General features: G+C 30.0%; 1 protein-coding gene across 15 annotated transcripts in view; it reads left to right on the top strand.

The window, feature by feature from the left end:
• Positions 1 to 21320, top strand: part of LOC129907327 (transient receptor potential cation channel trpm) — a 282057-nt gene that overhangs the window by 178169 nt on the left and 82568 nt on the right. For all 15 annotated transcript variants that reach the window (XM_055983461.1, XM_055983462.1, XM_055983467.1 and 12 more), the window contains 2 exons: positions 13882 to 14038; positions 19834 to 19981. In XM_055983461.1, coding sequence (XP_055839436.1) covers positions 13882 to 14038; positions 19834 to 19981 — 305 coding nt within the window. The remainder of the gene's footprint in view (positions 1 to 13881; positions 14039 to 19833; positions 19982 to 21320) is intronic.

The following is a 21320-nucleotide window of genomic DNA, read 5'->3' on the forward strand; positions in this document are numbered from 1 at the left end:
CTAAGGAAACATACTGAGCATCTTCACCTATTCAAAACTATTTCTATAAATACCATCAGGTGCATTCTAACCACAAATACACTTATATAACCCTTTACACATTCCCCCGCGAAAATATAACTATTATACCTACAAACCTATAAAAAAAAAACCGAATCCGCAACATATAAACAAAGACTATGAAAAACAAAACGATATATTTATATTATATAACCCCGCACGCACGCGCGAGTGTAGTATAATAAACAATACAACCCAGAAATCAACCTAAATATAGAAATCAATCATTGTGCACAAGCACATGTCAAATGTCAATACACATTTTTACACACAAACAAATGCATACCACATATCTAATCCTTTACCTATATCCCCGCACGAGCGATGTGAATATTACACAATGCAAAGAATTTCGCTGACACCAAAAAAAAAAAACCCAAAAGTGTCAACTCGCAACCGCGGGTGCGATATTATAAACACGAAATGAATTGTTAGAAAAAACCCAAGAGTCAACAAGAACAAAACAACCCTTTTTGAAAACAAAAGATAATGATCTTGCAAAAAATATCTACTATCTACCTACTCTCTGCAGCATCTTCATAATTTCATGAATGATTTCTGCCTGCCTGTGTGAGGAAATAGGAAACAAAAAAAAAGGATTATGTAAACATAAAAAAAAAAAACAAGATATAACGAGAAAATGAGAGCGCAAGAGCAAGTTTTTTTTCAATAAATAGAAAAGAACGGAAAAAAAGAGTTCATCAGCGCCAGCTTATGCGTGGCATTCTTTTGAACTAAATTTGCATGTGTGCGTGATCAATGGAATTTTCAAAGTAAAAAAAGCTAAAATAGACACTTTTTCAACAATTTATATTAAAAATACTGTGAGCAAAAATATATATTTTTTTTTTGAAACTGATTTGAAATATAATGAAAAAAAATAATAAAAATAAATTGTGGATGCTTTGACTGCCCCTTCCTCAAAAACAGAATGCAAATATTGGTTTATTAAAATCAAATTTTTAGTGTGTAAATAAAAAAAATATTTTTTTTTGGCAAACGGGTTGCATGAACAACTTTATTAACTTCTCATTAAAAAATACAAAAACATTTTAAAAAATAATCACGCTTTGCCCCACGACCAAAATGCTAAAAAAGTGCATTTTGACACCTTTCCTTCAAATTAACCGTTCAAACTAACTTCAAATTAAATTTTAGAAATTTTATTGGATTCTCCTAATTTCCCTTTATTGTTTTCTTTTTGTTTCATCTAAAAACACTAATAAACGGTAAAGTTATTCTAAGAAGAGTGAGTAAAAAAACATGAAATTACAACAAATTAACGAAGCTTTTTTTCTAATAAAAAAAAAAAAAAAAAAAAATCTGTTTCGCGTACTGCATGAAAACACATTTGATCATTATAAAACAAAAAAAAAATAAATAAAAAGTTTATAAACAACGGTGCCCCAACCAAAATTCTGATTCAATCTAAATTTGCAGGAAAAAAATCATTTTCGACCCTTATAAAAATCGCACAAGAAATGTTTCTAAAATTTAAATGATGCAAAAATATTTGTACGTTTATTACCTTTTCAAAAAAGTACGTTTCATAAGATTATCTTATAAACTGCAAAAGTTATACAACAATTAGTCAACCGTCTTCCATTAAAATGCTATGGAAACCCCCCCTTAAATAACTTCGAAACGGGGCGGTTTATCAAAAATATTAACAGCAGAGTTGGGAAGTTATTTGAATGAGATCGGTCTTCGGTGGTGAACGAAACATTATTTTCATGCAAGATGATAGAACTAATAGACCAGGGAATTTAGACATGATAGAAGCCTGATTCGGACCAAATCATATAGTAAAAGCCATTTTTTTAGTGGAATTTGTTGGCATCAATGCCCTTTATTCACATACCCAAAGTAATATTGAATCCCATTTTCGGTTGAGCTATATCTTTTAATTTAATTTATATTGAGAAGTAATTTAAAAGCCAAAACAATATTATTTTTATGCTGAATCTAACAAAATTGAAATCAAATTAAGTGGCTATAAAAGTCCTTTGAATTTCGTTCGTATTTTCAATGCAATAGGTACGTATGTACATATTTTAAGAAAACCCACATCCCATAAATGTTTCATTTGCAATGAGAACCAAGAACCAAAACAGTTCATCAAAAAAATTTGGGTAAAAAGATTTGTTGATTTAAAATAATTGGTTTAAATAATCCGATGTAATCCAGTCAAACAAGGGTTTAACCTCGGAATGAATGTTAGTAGAATTTTTTTTGCTAAATATCTTCCTTTTGCCATTCTATAACATACCTATCTAGTCTAGAAAAATCTCATGTCCGCTTGTCGCGATTTCAAGGTCAAATCGCGAAATGGAGATTTTCAAAATTAGCAAAAATAGGCTATGGTATTAGGTATATACACATATGATACCTACATGATTTCAAGGTATTTTTTAATGCTGATTAAAATAATCTAAAATCAAGCAATCTGACGTCTCTGAAAAAAGTTATACCAGTTACCAGTTATATCTGTCAACCCATATTATTATAACAGTTGCAAACTTACGAAGAAAAAAAATAACAAAAATAATAAAAATTATTTAAATTATTTCTATTTTAAGTGGAGCGATTGAATATAATTATAAATTTGGAGTTGAGGTCACTTGAACTTTAAAATTGAGTTGCAAACTTACTACCGAAAAACCCTTAAAAGTTATAGTAGAGGGACCAAATTTTGCATGAAGGTTTTCATATCCATTATTATTAGGAATCAAAAAAATGCAATGAAAAAAACATTCATATCTATGAAAAATTGGTATTTAAAAAAAAAAGGGAAATTTTGGGATATGCACTAAAAAACATCCTGGTACAATCTTGGAATTAGCGCTAATAAGCTAATGTTTCTATCTTTGTTTTGTAATTCTATATCTTATGTCAAAAATCTAAAAAAAATCTCATGTCCGCACATGGATCACATGGAGAGTTGTGACCCCATCCGAGATCATGACTATCGTCGATAATGGAGAAGAAGAAGAAGACAGAGAATGGCTGAAAACGTACGAAAACCTACTATAAGAAAGTTTGAGCGAAGGACAAGAACAATTTGCACTTACATTTGAATTGATTTAAATGGTTGGAACTGTTTTAGAAAGAAGGGTTGCAAAAAAATCAATTTTTTAATGCATTTCTCTTCCATTTAAAATTAAAAAAAAAATGTTTTGCAAATAAAAAAAATTTGTTCGGAATTAATTTTTTTTGGACCAAAAATAATGATACTTGTCACATATTAATTTCGGAAAAGTTACATTTTCTCGAAAACGGCTCCAACGATTTTGTTAAAAAAACATTCAAATGTTAGTTTTTAAACTAGGTCTAACGTTTGATGAACACATTTTTTTCGAAAATCATTATTATTAACGGTACCTGTCATAGAGCCGGTTGTTTCAAATCTGATTTCCTGCCAAACTGCTAACTGTATTTCAACGAAATTTGTATACAAAAGTATTTATTTATATAATTTAAATATAAGCTAAAAATAAAATTTTGAAAATAATAATTTTTGGATTTAAAAAAAAAATTGAAAAATCAAATTTTTGAAAACGTGATAGTGAATTTTTTTGTAATTTTGGTTTTAGATGTTTATTAGTGATTTCTACAAAATGGCATACCAATTTTATTTAAAAAATTTATTTTTCAAAAAAATTTGTATACAATAAAAATATGACGTTTCGTTTGAATACTATAGGTAGACTTTAAAATAGCGATTTAATCGAACATTTATTTCAACTAAAATGTTTGTGTTCGCATATTTTTTTAAGGTGAAATGAAAATACAAAAAAATATATACATAATGAAATCTTATAAAAATATATATCTACTATTTCAATCTTGGGGGTGTTTACCATTTTGAATTATTTTTTTTTATTCAATTAAAATAATGTATATGAGTCGTTAAGGTTTTTTTTTAATATATTTGTATTTGTTTTTAAGGCTTTAACTATTTCTGATTTAAACATTCATTCACTAAAAAACAAATAATATTTCAGAAAAAATATTATTTTTATAATAAAAACTACTAAGGACTCTTGTGTTTATTTTTATTTTATTTTGCCTTTGATACAAATACAAAAGCTTAAACGCGTTTTATTCATTAATTACTCTCGCATAACGTGTGTGCAAAAGTGAAAACAATTGTTTCACATGCATTTGGAGTGCCAGTTTAATACAGATTTTTTTTTTTGGTTCAGCTTTGATTATAAATTTTAATTGCCTTTTGAAAATGTCAGAGAAAAACAAACAAAAAATATTATACATCATTGAGGTACTTCAAATTGAAACAACAAAATAAAAATAAGTTTTTAACATTTTCACTGCAGAATTTTAAATAAAATATAATTTTTTGTCATTTTATGAATGGTGATTTGAATTCAATTAAAATAAAACTTCAATTGCATGCACGATTGAAATTAAAATTATTCTGGATAAAACCATAAACTTAGCTGGATTTTAATTAATTCATTTTATTTAATCTGAAAATTGTTAAATAGAGTCTAATTTCCAATGCATTTAATTTTGGCATTCTTTTTAAAAATTTAAATTTTCCTACAAAATTTACATAATTTACTAGTAATCTCAAAAAGTTTTGTCCTTTGCATCCTTTATGGCGTGAAGCCTATCCATAAAAATAAAAAGATTCAAAACAACACTCACCACAACTCAAAAACAATGTCATTGAAAAAAAAAAAAAACATAAACAAGGTAAACATTTGGAAAATTCAATTATACTCTCAATAACCAATTTTAACAAACATCCTCCCATGAATCTCTCTGGCCACAAATTATCCATTCAATAAAGTAATTGTCCATGAAATGTCCTAAATTTAATTTATTATAAAATTCAAAAATGAAAAAGAGCAAAGTGTGTACTCGTTTTAATTATTATAAACAACAATAAATAATTGCTCACTTCATTAAAGATATTGATACTGATACACTCAGAAAATTATGTCGTTATAAAAATTTCAATCGAATTAATAAAGGTAAAATAGTACTAAAAATCCATCAAATTTAAAAAATCCTCATGAAACTTGGCAAAACGTTTTTTTTTTGCATTAGAATCAAAAGAGTCTATACAAACCTATAAAGGTGCTAGTTGTTTACTTAAGTTTATTTTCATACATAAATTTTTTGGATTTATAATTTGCCGAGCCATTTTACATTAAATTTAATTTTTTTTAAGGTTCATGAAATCTTCCTTCAGAGGACATCATATTAGAGAAATTGAAAAATCTAATACCTAGAAAAAAAAACCGGTTAGTGCGGTTAGCCATAATTTCGCAAGTTTCAAAAGACATTTTTTTTATTAAAAAAAAATTTTTTTTTTTTTTTTTTAAATGGAATTTTGTTTTCATGATTCATATAATTTGAAAGTTTCGAATGACCAACAAAAACTTGTGTGTGTTACCACCAAATTCGTAAGCTGGTATTATAACTGGTGGACTCGTGTGTGGTAGTTTTTCGATTTAATTAAACATTGAACAGCAAATTAGCACCCCTAAAGGAGTCTGATGATCTGGTTGCTCCCCGTGAAATAGCTGTAACTTCAGCCTATGAACTTGGTAGTAAAACACACAAATTGATGTTGCTCATTCAAAACCTTCTGAAAATTGATTACACAGGCAGCATCACTGCAGGTGCAAAAAAGCATACAAAAACCCTCTCTGATTAATAATTTCTTTCAGAATCCACGAGTTTTTTTTTTTTAATCAACACACTTATGGTATGTGTCTGTATTTATTAAATTTTTTTTTATTTTCAAAAAACATCTAAAACGATATTTTTTTTCAAAAATTCTTTGTTGTTTATTTAATCAAAGCACAAAAAAATCATTAGAAGCTCAAAAAAAAAAATTATGAAATTTTATGTTATTATTTTTTTATAAACAGGTAATTTTTTGAAAAAAAAAAAAAAAAAAAAAATCAAAAATTGTATATCTTATTGTAGAAATTATTATCTAACTTTAGCAAAACTGATTTTTCCGAAACTTTTTTTTAATCAAAAATATTAACCCTCTACTGCATGAATTAATATTAGCGGACGAAATTTGTTTAAATTAATTTGTTTAAAAAATTTGTTTATAAGCCAAATTTGGCTTTGTATGCATTAAAGGGTAAGAAATATTTTACTAATATTACTTGTTCAGATTATGTAAAGAATACAATTAAAAATATCAAAAAATAAATATTTATCATTTAAAAACAAAATAAAGTAAAATAAATACATTGCATTACAAAAGGTTAAGAATTAATTCAAATTTGGCTCATTTTAAGACATGGAACCGAGAAATACAATTTGTTTTTGTCCGTTATATATATTTTTTCTGGTTCACATTCTTTCCACTGTCGAAGTAAGTCTTGCTCCAACATTTTCAGCCACTCCCTCTCCCAGATCTTACAAAAACTAAAAAGTAATAAAATGATTGAAAAATATTATAGGTGAGCCCCCCTCCCCGCTGGAAATGGGGTTAACATGAGAAAAATGTCTCTAAAAGCGAAGGGGCTCCATTTCTGAAGTAAAACATAGCTTCCAAGCAAAATAACAATGTAAAGAAACACAATTTTCCAACAAAAAAATTAACAAATTGTGTAGATTGATAACCCCTTAATGCATACGAAGTCAAATATGGCTTCCGTACTTTTTACCCTCCCAAGACCAGGCCAATAATTTTTTTTCAATAAAAATTGGTTCATAGCATACACAATTAGACAATCGATCAAAAATAAATTTTTAATTCCAACTTTCCAAACAAACGCAGTTATTAAACTTAAAGTATGAATATATTCTACACTTTCGATTTCAATGCACACGACTGATCGACTCACCTGTGATCATAAAATACACCTTTATTTTGTGTCGGACACACGAAAAAACTATCTCTATGGGTTCACAGAAACACAATGAAGAGGATTGTATTTAATCTTTACCATTTTTTTGTAACAGAGAAGAGAAAAGTGCATACAAACAGACAAAATTTGTTTATAAGCCATATTTGGCTTCGTATGCAGTAGAGGGTTAAATTTTTCCAAAATGTTGTCCCAAAATTTGTGGTCCAACAAAAATTTGCTGAAGGACTCTCAGAATTTGATAACTTGTTTGTTCATCAAAAATCTTTACGGTTTGAAAGTTGTATACACAAAAAACACAAAACATCCAATATTGTTATCAAATGAAAAAAAAACCTATTTTCAAAATCTAATCGATTTCGTAAAAAGGCCTTGTGAAAATTATTTCAAGCATTCCACATTTTTGGTTAAAAAACACATACCGATACTTTCACCATCAAGCTTTGTACAATTATTTCTATACAGTCTATGAATCTAAGCCGATTGTACTAATGACATCCGTTATCGCTTGACCTGTGAAGTAAAAATTCGGTCTTCCTCCCCATCTCAAGCCTCGTTACTGGGATTCAAAGTCCATCTTGCTCTATGTGGCTGAGTCATAATGAAATGAATGTCTTGATCCTGCAAATCTAGAGGCAGCCTATGAATGTCTTAAGGCTGAGTGGACCACGTAAAAATCGGGTTATCGTTTACAAATCGGTGAATAACTTTTACATTTTTAAAGATAATTGAATGAAATAAATTTTATTATTTAGATAATAAACAAGGCTAAATATCTTCATCCCCACAATTTCCAAATTTGTGCACTTGTAATTAAGAGAGAACAAAACATGATAAAATTTTCGTTCTTTTAGAACGACCTGAAAGACATTGGTTTGTTTCTTAGTTAGACAAAAATTTTTATTTTTTTTATTTCTATTTTGGATTGAGGTTGAATCAAACTACGGAGTAAAACTATTTTGAAAAACTAAAAATGTATTTTTCATAGAAAAAAATTAATCGAAACTGAAGCTATTTTTCCTTATGTTACAATGTTTGAACATGTATAACTTCTGCAATTATTGATAAAATGCACCGAAATAAAAAGAAATAAGTACCTCAACTCAAATACTAACACATTGATTAGTTTAAGAAATTTATATTAAGTTTTAAGGTCTTAAACAACAAAAAAATACTAAAAAGTCATTTTTTCTTAACTTTTTTTAAAAAAAGTGGTTTAATTTCTTTGTTTTTCAAAGTATGATTTTGATTTTTATTTTATTTAAAAGCTTAGTTTATGGACTATGGAGTAAAACTATATTTTGTTAAAAAATATTATTTTGTAACCCTCCAATCGCTTTTTAAGTAGTCCCAAAAACAATAAACTGTACTATGAAACCAGAATTTTTAGATTTTTTGTTATATTTTTTTTATTTTTTTTCATTATTTTTTCTATCAATATCAAGTTAGAAAATAAGAATTGCTATAATAGTTTTCTTACAATTAATTTTTGAAAAAGAGTCTACTTTCCATTTTTTTTCCTCAGAAATTCATGGAATGCGTATGTATTGGAATTTGTAGTTCAAACAAATTCCACTGGCGCTAGTTGTATCTCTCTCTTTATTATCTTCTATTTTGTTTCTACACTCGCTCTGTCGAGTGGTTGTTTGGTGGTATAAAGAATAAGATGAACTTAGGTATCTGCATTCTACATATTGTTTGTACATAGGTTTTTCTATAAAAAAGGATTGGCAGGCTAAGTGCATGCAAAGTGTTGTTGTACTTTTTTCGCGAAAATGAGAGGATACAGGAAATGGATCTCTCGCACGTTTGCAATGTATGGTATCTGGTGTTGCGTGGTAGGTATATGGAATAGGATAAACGAGTTTTTTTTTGTATTCTTGTTTTTTTTTTTTTTTTTTAACTGGTTTATTTATCTCTTTCATAAATTTATGATGTTGCATGTTAGGTATTCTTCTGAGCAACTGTATGGATATATTTTTTTCTATGAAAACAAAATTTGGAAAGACAGGCAGTCTGTAATGTTATTCGCATTATAATACAAAAATCTAAATTTTCGAATTTGACTTTATAGATGAAATTGTCTTTTTCTGTGAAATCGCGCACAACTATTCTGCTTCTCAATTACCTCATTTGTATAATTTTTCAAAACAAACTTATAAGAAATATGACCAGTCAAAAACATCGCTTAGTAGGCGAAGATGGCATCTGTGACGTCAAATGCCCATCATCAGTCAAAAACTTGACTATAAGCGATGCAGTTGAAAAGAAAAAACTAAAATATCTTCAGAAAAGCGGAGATACTTTTGTACTAAAAAAAAACGACGATTATTTTTATCAAGTGCAAGGACAACTGCACATTACAAAACGATCCCATTGTTTTTTTGGTGTATGGACATCATGCGATTTTGTTTATATAAAAATACAAAAAGACGACTCATTTTGGGAGGACAAAATAAAAAACAAACTACTAAATTTTTATAATAATCATTTTTTATTTGAATTATGTGATCCACGGATTCCAAGAAGTATGAGGGTATGGAATACGTAATATACCTAACAGCAAACGATCTACTTTCTATTAGAATATTATTACTTTTCAAAACTATGTGTATTTTTCTAAATCTGTAACACTATTTTCTTTTTTCGTTCCATACCTTCAAATTAATTTTCAATATTCAGTAATATTATATCTAAAGCAGTCTAACATTTAAATTGTTTTTTGTTTTTTTAGTTATAAGGAATTTGTTATGTTTATCACCTTTCTAAATAAACTATTGAGTTTCTTGTACCTACTTTTAACCCCTTGTAACCCAACATCGGAAATTTTAAAATTAATAATGTCAATCGACTAGCCTTTAGCTATAATAAAACACGTATTTTTTAAAAATTCAATATCTTTATTATTTACTTAGTTATTTCGAAATTTAAGGAGTAAAAAAATAAGTTTAAATAATTTATTTTTGTAGATAAATGCAAAAATTGAAGCAAAAAACTTTCTAATATTTATTTTTAGGCGGATTCCTAAAATCCAAAAATAAAACCACGTTACTTTATGCAGAAAAAAATATTTTTTCTGAATTTCGTTGTTTTTACACAAATTTGCGTGTTTTCAAAAAAAGCCGAACTTTCAACTTTAACTGCCAGTTAAAAACTATTGGTGTCATTTATTGAAAATATGATGTACTATTTCGATAAAGCAATATCTAAAAAATATGTTATAAGCTTCAAAAGAAGAAAAATATAGTTTTTGCAACTTTTGTGGGACCTTTGTTGGTTTGTAACAGATATGTCACATGGGGCTACAAGGGGTTAATAATGAAATAAAATGTATTGTTTTTATACCAAAACTAATTAAAATCCAAAAAATTATTATTATAATTTCGTATGTAAAAACAAAAAATATTTATTTATTTATTTTATCTAACTTAATTGAAGAGAAAAATATACATATATACAGGGTGTCCCAAAAGTAATGGATCAAACGAAATATGCTGATAGGCCAACTTTAGGGCTCTCAGAATTTAGTAACTTGTTCATCCCAAATCCTTACGGTTTTCAATTTAATGCAGTTTTTGTGAATTATCGAAAAATCTCGACTTTGCAACAGTATTTTGCTTCCTCCGGTCATAATTGATTTTTGTTTTTTACAATTCTTTCACTAAAACATTGGCTAATAAGAATAAATAATTATTTAATCAAAATATTTTTTATTTCATACGCCATTTTGCTGCAAATTAATTAACAGTTCCATGTTTTATAAAAACTCAATTACTTAATTTTTTTTTCAGAGCAACACACTGCAAAAAATTTGTATGGTGTGACACAGGTTAATTATTTTAAAAACTTGCCGTGTTATTGCACTTTTCAAAAATGTATAAAAGTTTCCAAACTTGAAGTTAGAACAAAAGATATTACAATTTTAATGCAACAAAACAGGCCTTTTCAGAGAAAAATAACAAAGAAAAATAAACACATTTCCTCGACTGTTGTTTGTTTATTTCTTTTTGAATAAAAGCCTCGATTTTTGTTTGTTATTTTGCTCTGGAAACCCCTGTTTTTTTGCATTTAAACTGTAATATCTTTCGTTCTAATTTGAACTTTGGAAATTTTTATACATTTTTGAAAAGTGCAATAACACGGCAAGTTTTTAAAATAATTAACCTGTGTCACACCATACAAATTTTTTGCAGTGTGTTGCTCTGAAAAAAAAATTAAGTAATTGAGTTTTTATAAAATATGGAACTGTTACATAATTTGCAGCAAAATGGCGTATGAAATAAAAAATATTTTGATTAAATAATTATTTCTTATTATTAGGCAATGTTTTAGTGGAAGAATTGTAAAAAACAAAAATCAATTATGACCGGAGGAAGCAAAATACTGTTGCAAAGTCGAGATTTTTCGATAATTCACAAAAACTGCATTAAATTGAAAACCGTAAGGATTTGGGATGAACAAGTTACCAAATTCTGAGAGCCGTAAAGTTGGCCTATCTGCATATTTCGTTTGATCCATTACTTTTGGGACACCCTGTATATGAATAACAATAATATCAATTAATAATATAATATATAAATCTATGTACAAATGTACAACGGAAAACGAAGAAAAAGTTAAAAACATTCAAATAAATAAACAAATATGTAAATAATAGTTTTAAAAAATAAACGTTTTATTTGCCAAAAAAAAAATGTTGAAAAAATTTGTTTTTAAACTACTAAAATAAATATCATCACTGGATACTATAACAAAGAAAAAAAAATCGATCAGATTCCTTCGCCTACGAATACTTGCAAAAGTTATATAGAATACCAAGTGATGTAGGTACATAGATGCGCAGAAAGATAGAAAAATTCAACACTGAATATCATACCATTTTTTTCTTCATAAATATACCTTCCATGACTCTTACACATAGAGTAAAACCAACGGAAAACGAAAACACAAGTGAATTCGGTTGCGCAAAGCAAAACCGCAATATACACTTGCAAGGCTTGCAACCCTTTTTTTTGCTATTTCCTTGATGCTGATTTGTTTTTTCTACCTAAATAGACTTTAATTTTATGACTTTGGTTCTCTAGAAAGGGAAAGAGAATGCAAATAAAGATACCGAGAGAGAACTGAGTTGAGATGACGTTGAACGTGAGAGATGTATGGCGAAGAAAGGTCACTAATACACACAAACTCATTTACATGAAGTCTGAGTTCGTCATTCGGGGACACCCACTCTTAAGAAAAAGAGGTTTAGGTAAATTTAAAAAAGTCATCTTGGTTCTAGTATAGGGTTGCCATGTCTAAATGGGTCTGTTGGAAAAAAAAATGTTGCATATTATTTTTTATTCTCGTTTTACTTCTGTTCGCAAAATCTATAAGAAATTGGTTATTTCTCGAAAAGTTATAATTATCTTAAATTATGACCTTTGTCTTAGCCTTCTGGCCTTCATTTTCACAAATGCAACACGAATATACAACTTCTGCAACATATAATTATGGGATTTTTTGTCGTATATTTTTTTAGGGGAATTTTTTCTTCCCACATTTTTGATTTTTTGGATTTGGGTCTTGGGAATTTTCTTATGGAAATATGGGTTTGGTTATTCATCACAAACTCGAACTCTAAGTTCTAATTTACATCTTCAATAGAGCTTTCGAAGTTTTTGTCACCTTAAACATTTTGCGCCTTAAATCTTTTTTTGTTGGAATTAAATTTGTTGGTTAAAAACTTTGCATTGAAAGTAAATTTTTTGACGTGATAACGTCTTATAAATCGATGAACCATGGCAGCCACCACATTAAAGTGACGCCATTTTCTCCCGTTCCACTCTCGCGGCAAAAATTTCGCGGCAAAAATTTCAATTAAAAATAAACTATTAGAGATACAAAAATCTTTTATAGCTTATTTCAAAGATAATAACCTAAAGATTAATCCAAATGAAGGATGTTTAAAAATTCCGTCATTTAATAGGGGTAAAACATTAATAGGGTTTAACACGGGTAAAACGGAAAGATGAAATTTGAGCTAAAATCTAAACGCGAAGTTCTAGAGAGTTGATTTTTTTGCTATAGATAGATGAGACTAATTTAAGAATAACTGGATTTAAGAAAAAATTCTAAAAAATTCTAAAAAATTCTGAAAAATTTTGAAACTAAGCTATAACGTTTTGTTTGAACGTTGTATTGGGGCTATGACAAAATGATGATTTTGGGTAGGAAAAATTTTTTTTTTTGACAATTCTAAAGGTGCCAGATGAAAGATGAGGGAAAAAAAATTAGGCGTCTAGTACGGATTTTTTTCCAACACTGTGCGTTTCGAAATATGAATTTTTGAAAAACACCTTGTTTTTTAGGGGTATTCATGGGTAGTTTTTGATTTTTAGCGTTCGTTTTGGAGCGTTCAACAAATCTCAAGCTTATAGGACATGTAGGTTTTGGCCTTATGCATACATGTGTCCGTAAACCGGCTTTACAGACAACCTTTTTTTTTATTAAAAAAAAATGCATTTTTTCATATTTTTACGAGTCATTTTGTTTAATAATTGAAAAAAAAAAAAAATAAATAAATGATTTGTCTCAGTGTAGACACAAAACGCCCAAAAATCTCGGTAAATATTCCAACATAACACATACAACAAGTAAGTACACAATATATTAAAGTGGCTAATTAGAACAAACAGTATTGACACCGGGTAACAAATTTACATCCTTCTTGTTGTTGTTTTCATACGAGATTGACCTCATTTTCCTTTCAGTATGAAGGTATGTCAGATGAAAATTAGTAAAAAAAATAAAATACAAAAATGCTCGTCCCACATCCTGTGTGTGAATTCCTACAATATTTCTGTCATTTGCCTTCTGTGCTACTATGTTGTCTATACTTGCCGCACACACTCCTTCCTTTCCTATAAAACTACTATAAATGTGATATTTAAATTTTATATTTTCTCTCTCTTTTACACAGTTACACATTCCAGCACACCAGTGGTCTGCCTTGTTATTGAGGGTGGTACGAATACGATACGTGCAGTCCTCGAATACGTGACAGATACACCACCCGTTCCGGTTGTGGTATGCGATGGATCCGGTCGTGCAGCCGATTTAATAGCTTTCGTGCATAAGTAAGTTCCACAAGAGCCGAGCCATGTTGGCTTTTTGACTTCGAAGTTCTTGTTTAAGGATTTTCCTCTATACCACATACACAGATGGGAATGTTGCAAGCAAGGTAGGGAACGATGCGTCCTATAATACACGTCCCAGGGTTATTTAAAAAGACGTTATATTCGCCAGTATGGCAGATATGGTTCAACATTGTGATAAAAATAAAACGATGCTATAGTTAAATGGAGCGAAAAAATAATATTTCCAGTGTAGGTACCTCTACGAAGAGCAGTTTTTTTAAGAGACTTTTAAAAAAAAGAAAAACACAGGTTCAAGGGCTTGTATACGGTAAAGGCAACAAGCTGACAGTATACAAGCAACAGATACGAGTTTCGGTCACGAAGGCAGTTTAAAGTAGATGCTTTACAGAAATCGAAATAAAGCTTGAAGGTAAAATAATATTTCTGCTTTTGAAATAAAAAGCAAAATGAGTGGAAAGTTACTGCGAATAAAACGACTTTTTTTAAAGGCTTTAAAGGAGAATTTACAGTTATTGGAAAAAATCAGGGAAGTGAAAGGAACAGTAAAAAGATCAGTTTAAAGATGGTCTAAATATTACTTGAAACTTGATTAAAAATATTTAGAATTAAAAAAAAAAATATCTAAAGATATTGAAATTCAGGAATATTAGATAAACCCCTCCATTTGTTTCTGAACAAAAACAGATTCGAACTGATTCTTTGAATAAAATCGAATCATTCTCTGTCAGATCCTTTATGCCGACTTTTCACGAGTCGATTTAATTGCCGTGCGGCGAAGCTTTTCGAATCGTGTGAACGTTAGCCGCAGGTGACTTAAGTGACAATCCTCATAGAAAAATCTTAGTCGACTTAAGCCGTGCGACATATCGTGCGGCTAAAATCGACTCATGAAAAGTCGGCATTAGAAAGAAGGCTTCGTGACACTGTTAGGCGATTTTGTGTAAAGAAATGTAAAAAATGTAAATAATGTGTAAAAATGTAAAAAACGTAAAAAATGGTATAAAATGGTAAAAAACGGTACAAAATTTAAATACGTATTCATTTTGACGGATTGCCGTTCGAAGTCTAGGTTTTATTTTACGGTTATATTTAATCAGGGTTGTATTATTTTTTTAACGCATTCGTTAAACTAAAAAAATATTTGTTTCAAATTAAGAAAAAATTCCATTAAAAAAAATTTTTTATTGCAACTGAGAAAAATTTGCATTAAAAAAAAATTTTTATTGCAACTGAAAAATATTTGCTTTGAAAATAAAATTTTTATTGCAAAAAATATTTTGCATTAACAAAAAATTATTGCAAATAAAAACTTTTCGCATTGAAAAAAAATTAAATGCAAAATATGTGCATTATTGTTGTTTAAAATTTGTCGATTTTCTTACAATTTTTAATGTTCTTTCAAGAAATATGCCAGGAGACAGAGTCGAAGATTGATATTACTTTATTTAAATTTGGCTAATTGAAAAAAGTTGATGTTTTTTTTGGCAAAAATGAAACAAGGAAATCTTTCCAAATTAGTTTTAAACATATTGAATTTGCTCTCTTCATAAACCCAAAACACCTAAAAATCTAATTTGGCCCAACTTCATTAACATTTGAAAGGTCAAAGAAATTAATTCACATTTATTATACGTTGAACAGCAATCGAAATGAAGCATTTTCAAATTTCAATGCATCTAAACATCGTTCAAAAATTGTTGTGTTTTGAAAAAAAAAATAAACATTATAGAATTCAATACTTTATTTTTTTTTTGCTTGGCTTTAAAGAACTAAAATAGTTTCACACTGAACAGCATCATAATTACCATTTTGTACAACAATTATTTTTGTTTACATGTAATTTTCAAGTATTTCACTAACTTGTAAAAATTCTGTAAAAAATTCGAAAGTCTCCAATCGATCTACATTTATCTATCGACATTTATCTATCCACATTTATCGATCCACATTTATCGATCCACATTTATCTATCCACATTTATCTATCGACATTTATCTATCCACATTTATCGATCCACATTTATCTATCCACATTTATCTATCCACATTTATCGATCCACACTTATCTATCCACATTTATCGATCCACATTTATCGATCCACATTTATCTATCCACATTTATCGATCCACATTTAGCGATCCACATTTATCGATCCACATTTATCTATCGACATTTATCGATCCACACTTATCTATCCACATTTATCGATCCACATTTATCGATCCACATTTATCTATCGACATTTATCGATCCACACTTATCTATCCACATTTATCTATCGACATTTATCGATCCACATTTATCTATCCACATTTATCGATCCACATTTAGCGATCCACATTTATCGATCCACATTTATCTATCGACATTTATCGATCCACACTTATCTATCCACATTTATCGATCCACATTTATCGATCCACATTTATCGATCCACATTTATCTATCGACATTTATCGATCCACACTTATCTATCCACATTTATCTATCCACATTTATCGATCCACACTTATCTATCCACATTTATCGATCCACATTTATCGATCCACATTTATCTATCGACATTTATCGATCCACACTTATCTATCCACATTTATCGATCCACACTTATCTATCCACATTTATCGATCCACATTTATCGATCCACATTTATCTATCCACATTTATCGATCCACATTTAGCGATCCACATTTATCGATCCACATTTATCTATCGACATTTATCGATCCACACTTATCTATCCACATTTATCGATCCACACTTATCTATCCACATTTATCGATCCACATTTATCGATCCACATTTAGCGATCCACATTTATCGATCCACATTTATCTATCGACATTTATCGATCCACACTTATCTATCCACATTTATCGATCCACATTTATCGATCCACATTTATCTATCCACATTTATCTATCGACATTTATCGATCCACATTTATCTATCGACATTTATCGATCCACACTTATCTATCCACATTTATCGATCCACATTTATCGATCCACATTTATCTATCCACATTTATCTATCGACATTTATCGATCCACATTTATCGATCCACATTTATCTATCCACATTTATCTATCCACATTTATCTATCGACATTTATCGATCCACATTTATCTATCGACATTTATCGATCCCCGTTACCTTTGGGTATCAAAAAAAATTTTTACCCGTTTTCAAAATCCCGAGATATAGGCGTTTGAAGTTGGGGGTGCGAAAAAGCTTCTGGGAGCTGAAAGCTTTGACCTAGAGACATGGGAGTGGTGCCATATGAAAGCTTATATTCTCAGCTACCCGATAGTGGTATAATCGGGTTTTTGGATTTTTTTCAAAATTCCGAGAAAATCCAGTTTGAAGGTTCGGTTAAACTGTTTTTTTTTCGAAAAATCCCCGAACCTTTGAACGCTCCTGGAAGCTAAACCGCTTGAGAGAAATTTTTGGCTGTGATGCCAAATGGTAGCTTATGTCATGGGCCTACGCTTTGCACATTGTAAGATTTTTAAAAAGCTCATCTTCCCTGTTAAACCGCCAAATCATGCCTATTTTTTCAGCATCGGACTTAACTTTTTTTTAACATTTAAGTTCTCCCAGTTTGAGAACCCGTGGACCTACAGTGATGGGAGTTGTACCCAAATGTAGGTTAGAGTCCCCGTTACCTTTGGGTATCAAAAAAATTTTTTTACCCGTTATCAAAATCCCGAGATATAGGCGTTTGAAGTTGGGGGTGCGAAAAAGCTTCTGGGAGCTGAACGCTTTGACCTAGAGACATGGGAGTGGTGCCATATGAAAGCTTATATTCTCAGCTACCCGATAGTGGTATAATCGGGTTTTTGGATTTTTTTCAAAATTCCGAGAAAATCCAGTTTGAAGGTTCGGTTAAACTGTTTTTTTCGAAAAATCCCCGAACCTTTGAACGCTCCTGGAAGCTAAACCGCTTGAGAGAAATTTTTGGCTGTGATGCCAAATGGTAGCTTATGTCATGGGCCTACGCTTTGCACATTGTAAGATTTTTAAAAAGCTCATCTTCCCTGTTAAACCGCCAAATCATGCCTATTTTTTCAGCATCGGACTTAACTTTTTTTTAACATTTAAGTTCTCCCAGTTTGAGAACCCGTGGACCTACAGTGATGGGAGTTGTACCCAAATGTAGGTTAGAGTCCCCGTTACCTTTGGGTATCAAAAAAATTTTTTTACCCGTTTTCAAAATCCCGAGATATAGGCGTTTGAAGTTGGGGGTGCGAAATAGCTTCTGGGAGCTGAACGCTTTGACACATTTATCGATCCACATTTATCTATCGACATTTATCTATCCACATTTATCGATCCACATTTATCTATCGACATTTATCTATCGACATTTATCTATCCACATTTATCGATCCACATTTATATATCGACATTTATCGATCCACATTCATCTATCGACATTTATCGATCCACATTTATCTATCGGCATTTATCTATCGACATTTATCGATCCACATTTATCTATCCACATTTATCAATCCACATTTATCTATCGACATTTATCTATCCACATTTATCGATCCACATTTATCTATCCACATTTATCTATCCACATTTATCGATCCACATTTATCTATCGACATTTATCTATCCACATTTATCGATCCACATTTATCTATCGACATTTATCTATCGACATTTATCTATCCACATTTATCTATCCACATTTATCGATCCACATTTATCGATCCACATTTATCTATCCACATTTATCGATCCACATTTATGGATCCACATTTATCGATCCAATGAAGCGCATTAGACCAGTGCCAAAGCCTTCAAAAACATTAAAAAGTAAAAAAAAAATCATAGTAGGATAAAACTCATAGGAAAAGGAGGTGAATACATATAAAAGGACAAATAAATTACGGGCGATTCGATTTCGGGATGAGTGGGTTGAGTTTTTAATGTTAAAAAATGGTATATCTCAATTTTCGGCAAAACTACAAGTCATATAAAAAAAAAGTTGTGCGTAAAAAAAAGATCTACAACTTTGTATCTACAATTTTTTCACATAACCTCAAAATTTATGTGCAAAATTCAAATAACCGAGTTTTTGGTTTTTTATTTTTATCTTTAAAAAAAAACTTTTTCTACGAAATTTTGTGAAAACTTCCCTTGTTATGTCCCAAATACACTGTGATTTATTTGTTTAAATATGTATTTATTTTTTCACCTTATTTTTACCTAATATCAAAAAAAATACCAAATAAAATGAACTCTTAAAATTTAGCAAAAAACAAAAATGTACTCAAAAAACAATCAAAACAGTGAAATTCTCCTAGTTTCCACGTATACACGCAGAGACACTATCAACAGCTCAAAATCCATTGGTAATATCCTGTCCTGTGTGCTGACCCATTAGATCCAGTGGTTACAGTGGTAATTTGGTATATTCCCAATTCCACACATACCCCAGTTGTATGTTGTAGTTGGCATCATCATTGTCAACCGAATTGACCATTGCAACCAAATGGCGACTTTAATTATGAATTTCGATATCCGGTTAAAATCTGGCTATCGAAAAGGGATGAAAATATATATCCTTTTTACTTCCGTTGAGCTTGTTAGCATCATCGACAACGCGGACGAGTGTTGTGGTAAAAGGAGAAATTCCTTTTTCCTATGGGTTTGCAAAATACCTAAACAAGAATAAACTCAAACTAAACAAAAAAAAAAACAAGCTTAGTGTCATTTTTTTGTTATCCTTGTTATCCTTTTGTTATTTGTTTTAGATACGCATCCGATGGCGATGAACAGCCCGTTTTGGAATCGATGAGAGAGTACTTAATTGGAACGATTCAGAAAACTTTCGAAGTCGGCCAGGAACAGTCGGAGAAACTTTATCACGAACTTTTACAATGTACCCGCAACAAAAATCTGGTAAGTTAAAAAAAAAAAAAAAACTTTTCGGTTAGTTGGAGGAATTGGGGAAAAAAGGAAAAGGTGGGGATTGTTTGTGTTTCGTTTAGTAAAATATTTGTCCTGTGGCAAAATAAATGCTTGTCACTGGAATTCTATTTTTTTTTTTTTGTTCCGGAATTTATTGGTTTTGACTTTTTGTTTAAGTTTTATTTTTTCGCTCCTTTCTCTGAAGGACTCGTTGGTATTTCAAAAAATATCTCTATTCAAGTGGAAAAGTACTTAGAAGTCACATCTTCACATCTGTTCTCTGTTCAAACAGGTGCAATGGAGGGAATACAAAAATTAATGAAACGTAAATATTATTTGATTGCCAGTCAGTCAGTCGAATAGTCAGGACAAAATTATAATTTTTTAAGAGGAAAAAAAAAACTTCTATTCAAAACCAGAAGAGGGAGACTTTGGTCTTCTAGATTCATGAAAATATAATATTTATCATTGCAAGCAGGTCCTTCGTATATTATTTGTCCTTGAAAACAAGCTTTTTTTTTTATTACCTACCAGTCCTGTAATTATTTATTTTATGATGATTTTTTTTTCTGCTTTCATTTTGTTGTTGCTCTTCTTCGATTGGATTCTTTATTTGTGCTTGTTTGGTAGTTTCGTTTTTAGCGTGATTTTATGGTGTCTGGGTTTATGATGCTATTGCGGGTTGATGGGCAAAAGTCCTTGAACAATTTAGGGATTTGGATGGATAATGAGGGTTTTCTCTTCCATCTGAGTGGACAGGACATCATGTATCCACCTACTTATCGAATATACTCTTTTCTCTCTCTATCTCTTTCTCTCTCTCTCTCTCTCTTGGTCAGTGAAGCATAACTTCTTAATGCGGCTGAATGAATTCAAGGGATATATCTTGAAGGCTTTTAAGGAGACTATACCAAACTACTTATAGCTGTTACCACTAATTTGGAATAATTGATGACATTGGTGCCGAAAGGCGTCCATATAAAGTTTATATATTCATAGAAACATCCAATATGTGTATGTTTGTCTATCTTGTGTAATGTTTATAGTTGATTAGTTTTTCGGTAGCATTTTTTAAGTGAGTGAGGAAAACTTTTTTCAGTGTTAAATTAACAAATTTAGGAAAATTTGACAGGGATAATGACTTAACACGGCTACTAACATTGCTGCTGACTTTGATCACATATCATTAGTTCAAAGTGATGGCCGAGAAATTCAGCTTTCTATCTTGTTTTGTTGTCTATTTGATAGAACCATGAACAATAAATTTGTCTGCATAATATGCTTTTTTAAAGTTGAAGTCTCAAAGCATTATTGCTTTCATTTCTTAAAT

The sequence above is a fragment of the Episyrphus balteatus genome, chromosome 1 (genome assembly GCF_945859705.1).
Source record: "Episyrphus balteatus chromosome 1, idEpiBalt1.1, whole genome shotgun sequence".
Lineage (NCBI taxonomy): Eukaryota > Metazoa > Arthropoda > Insecta > Diptera > Syrphidae > Episyrphus > Episyrphus balteatus.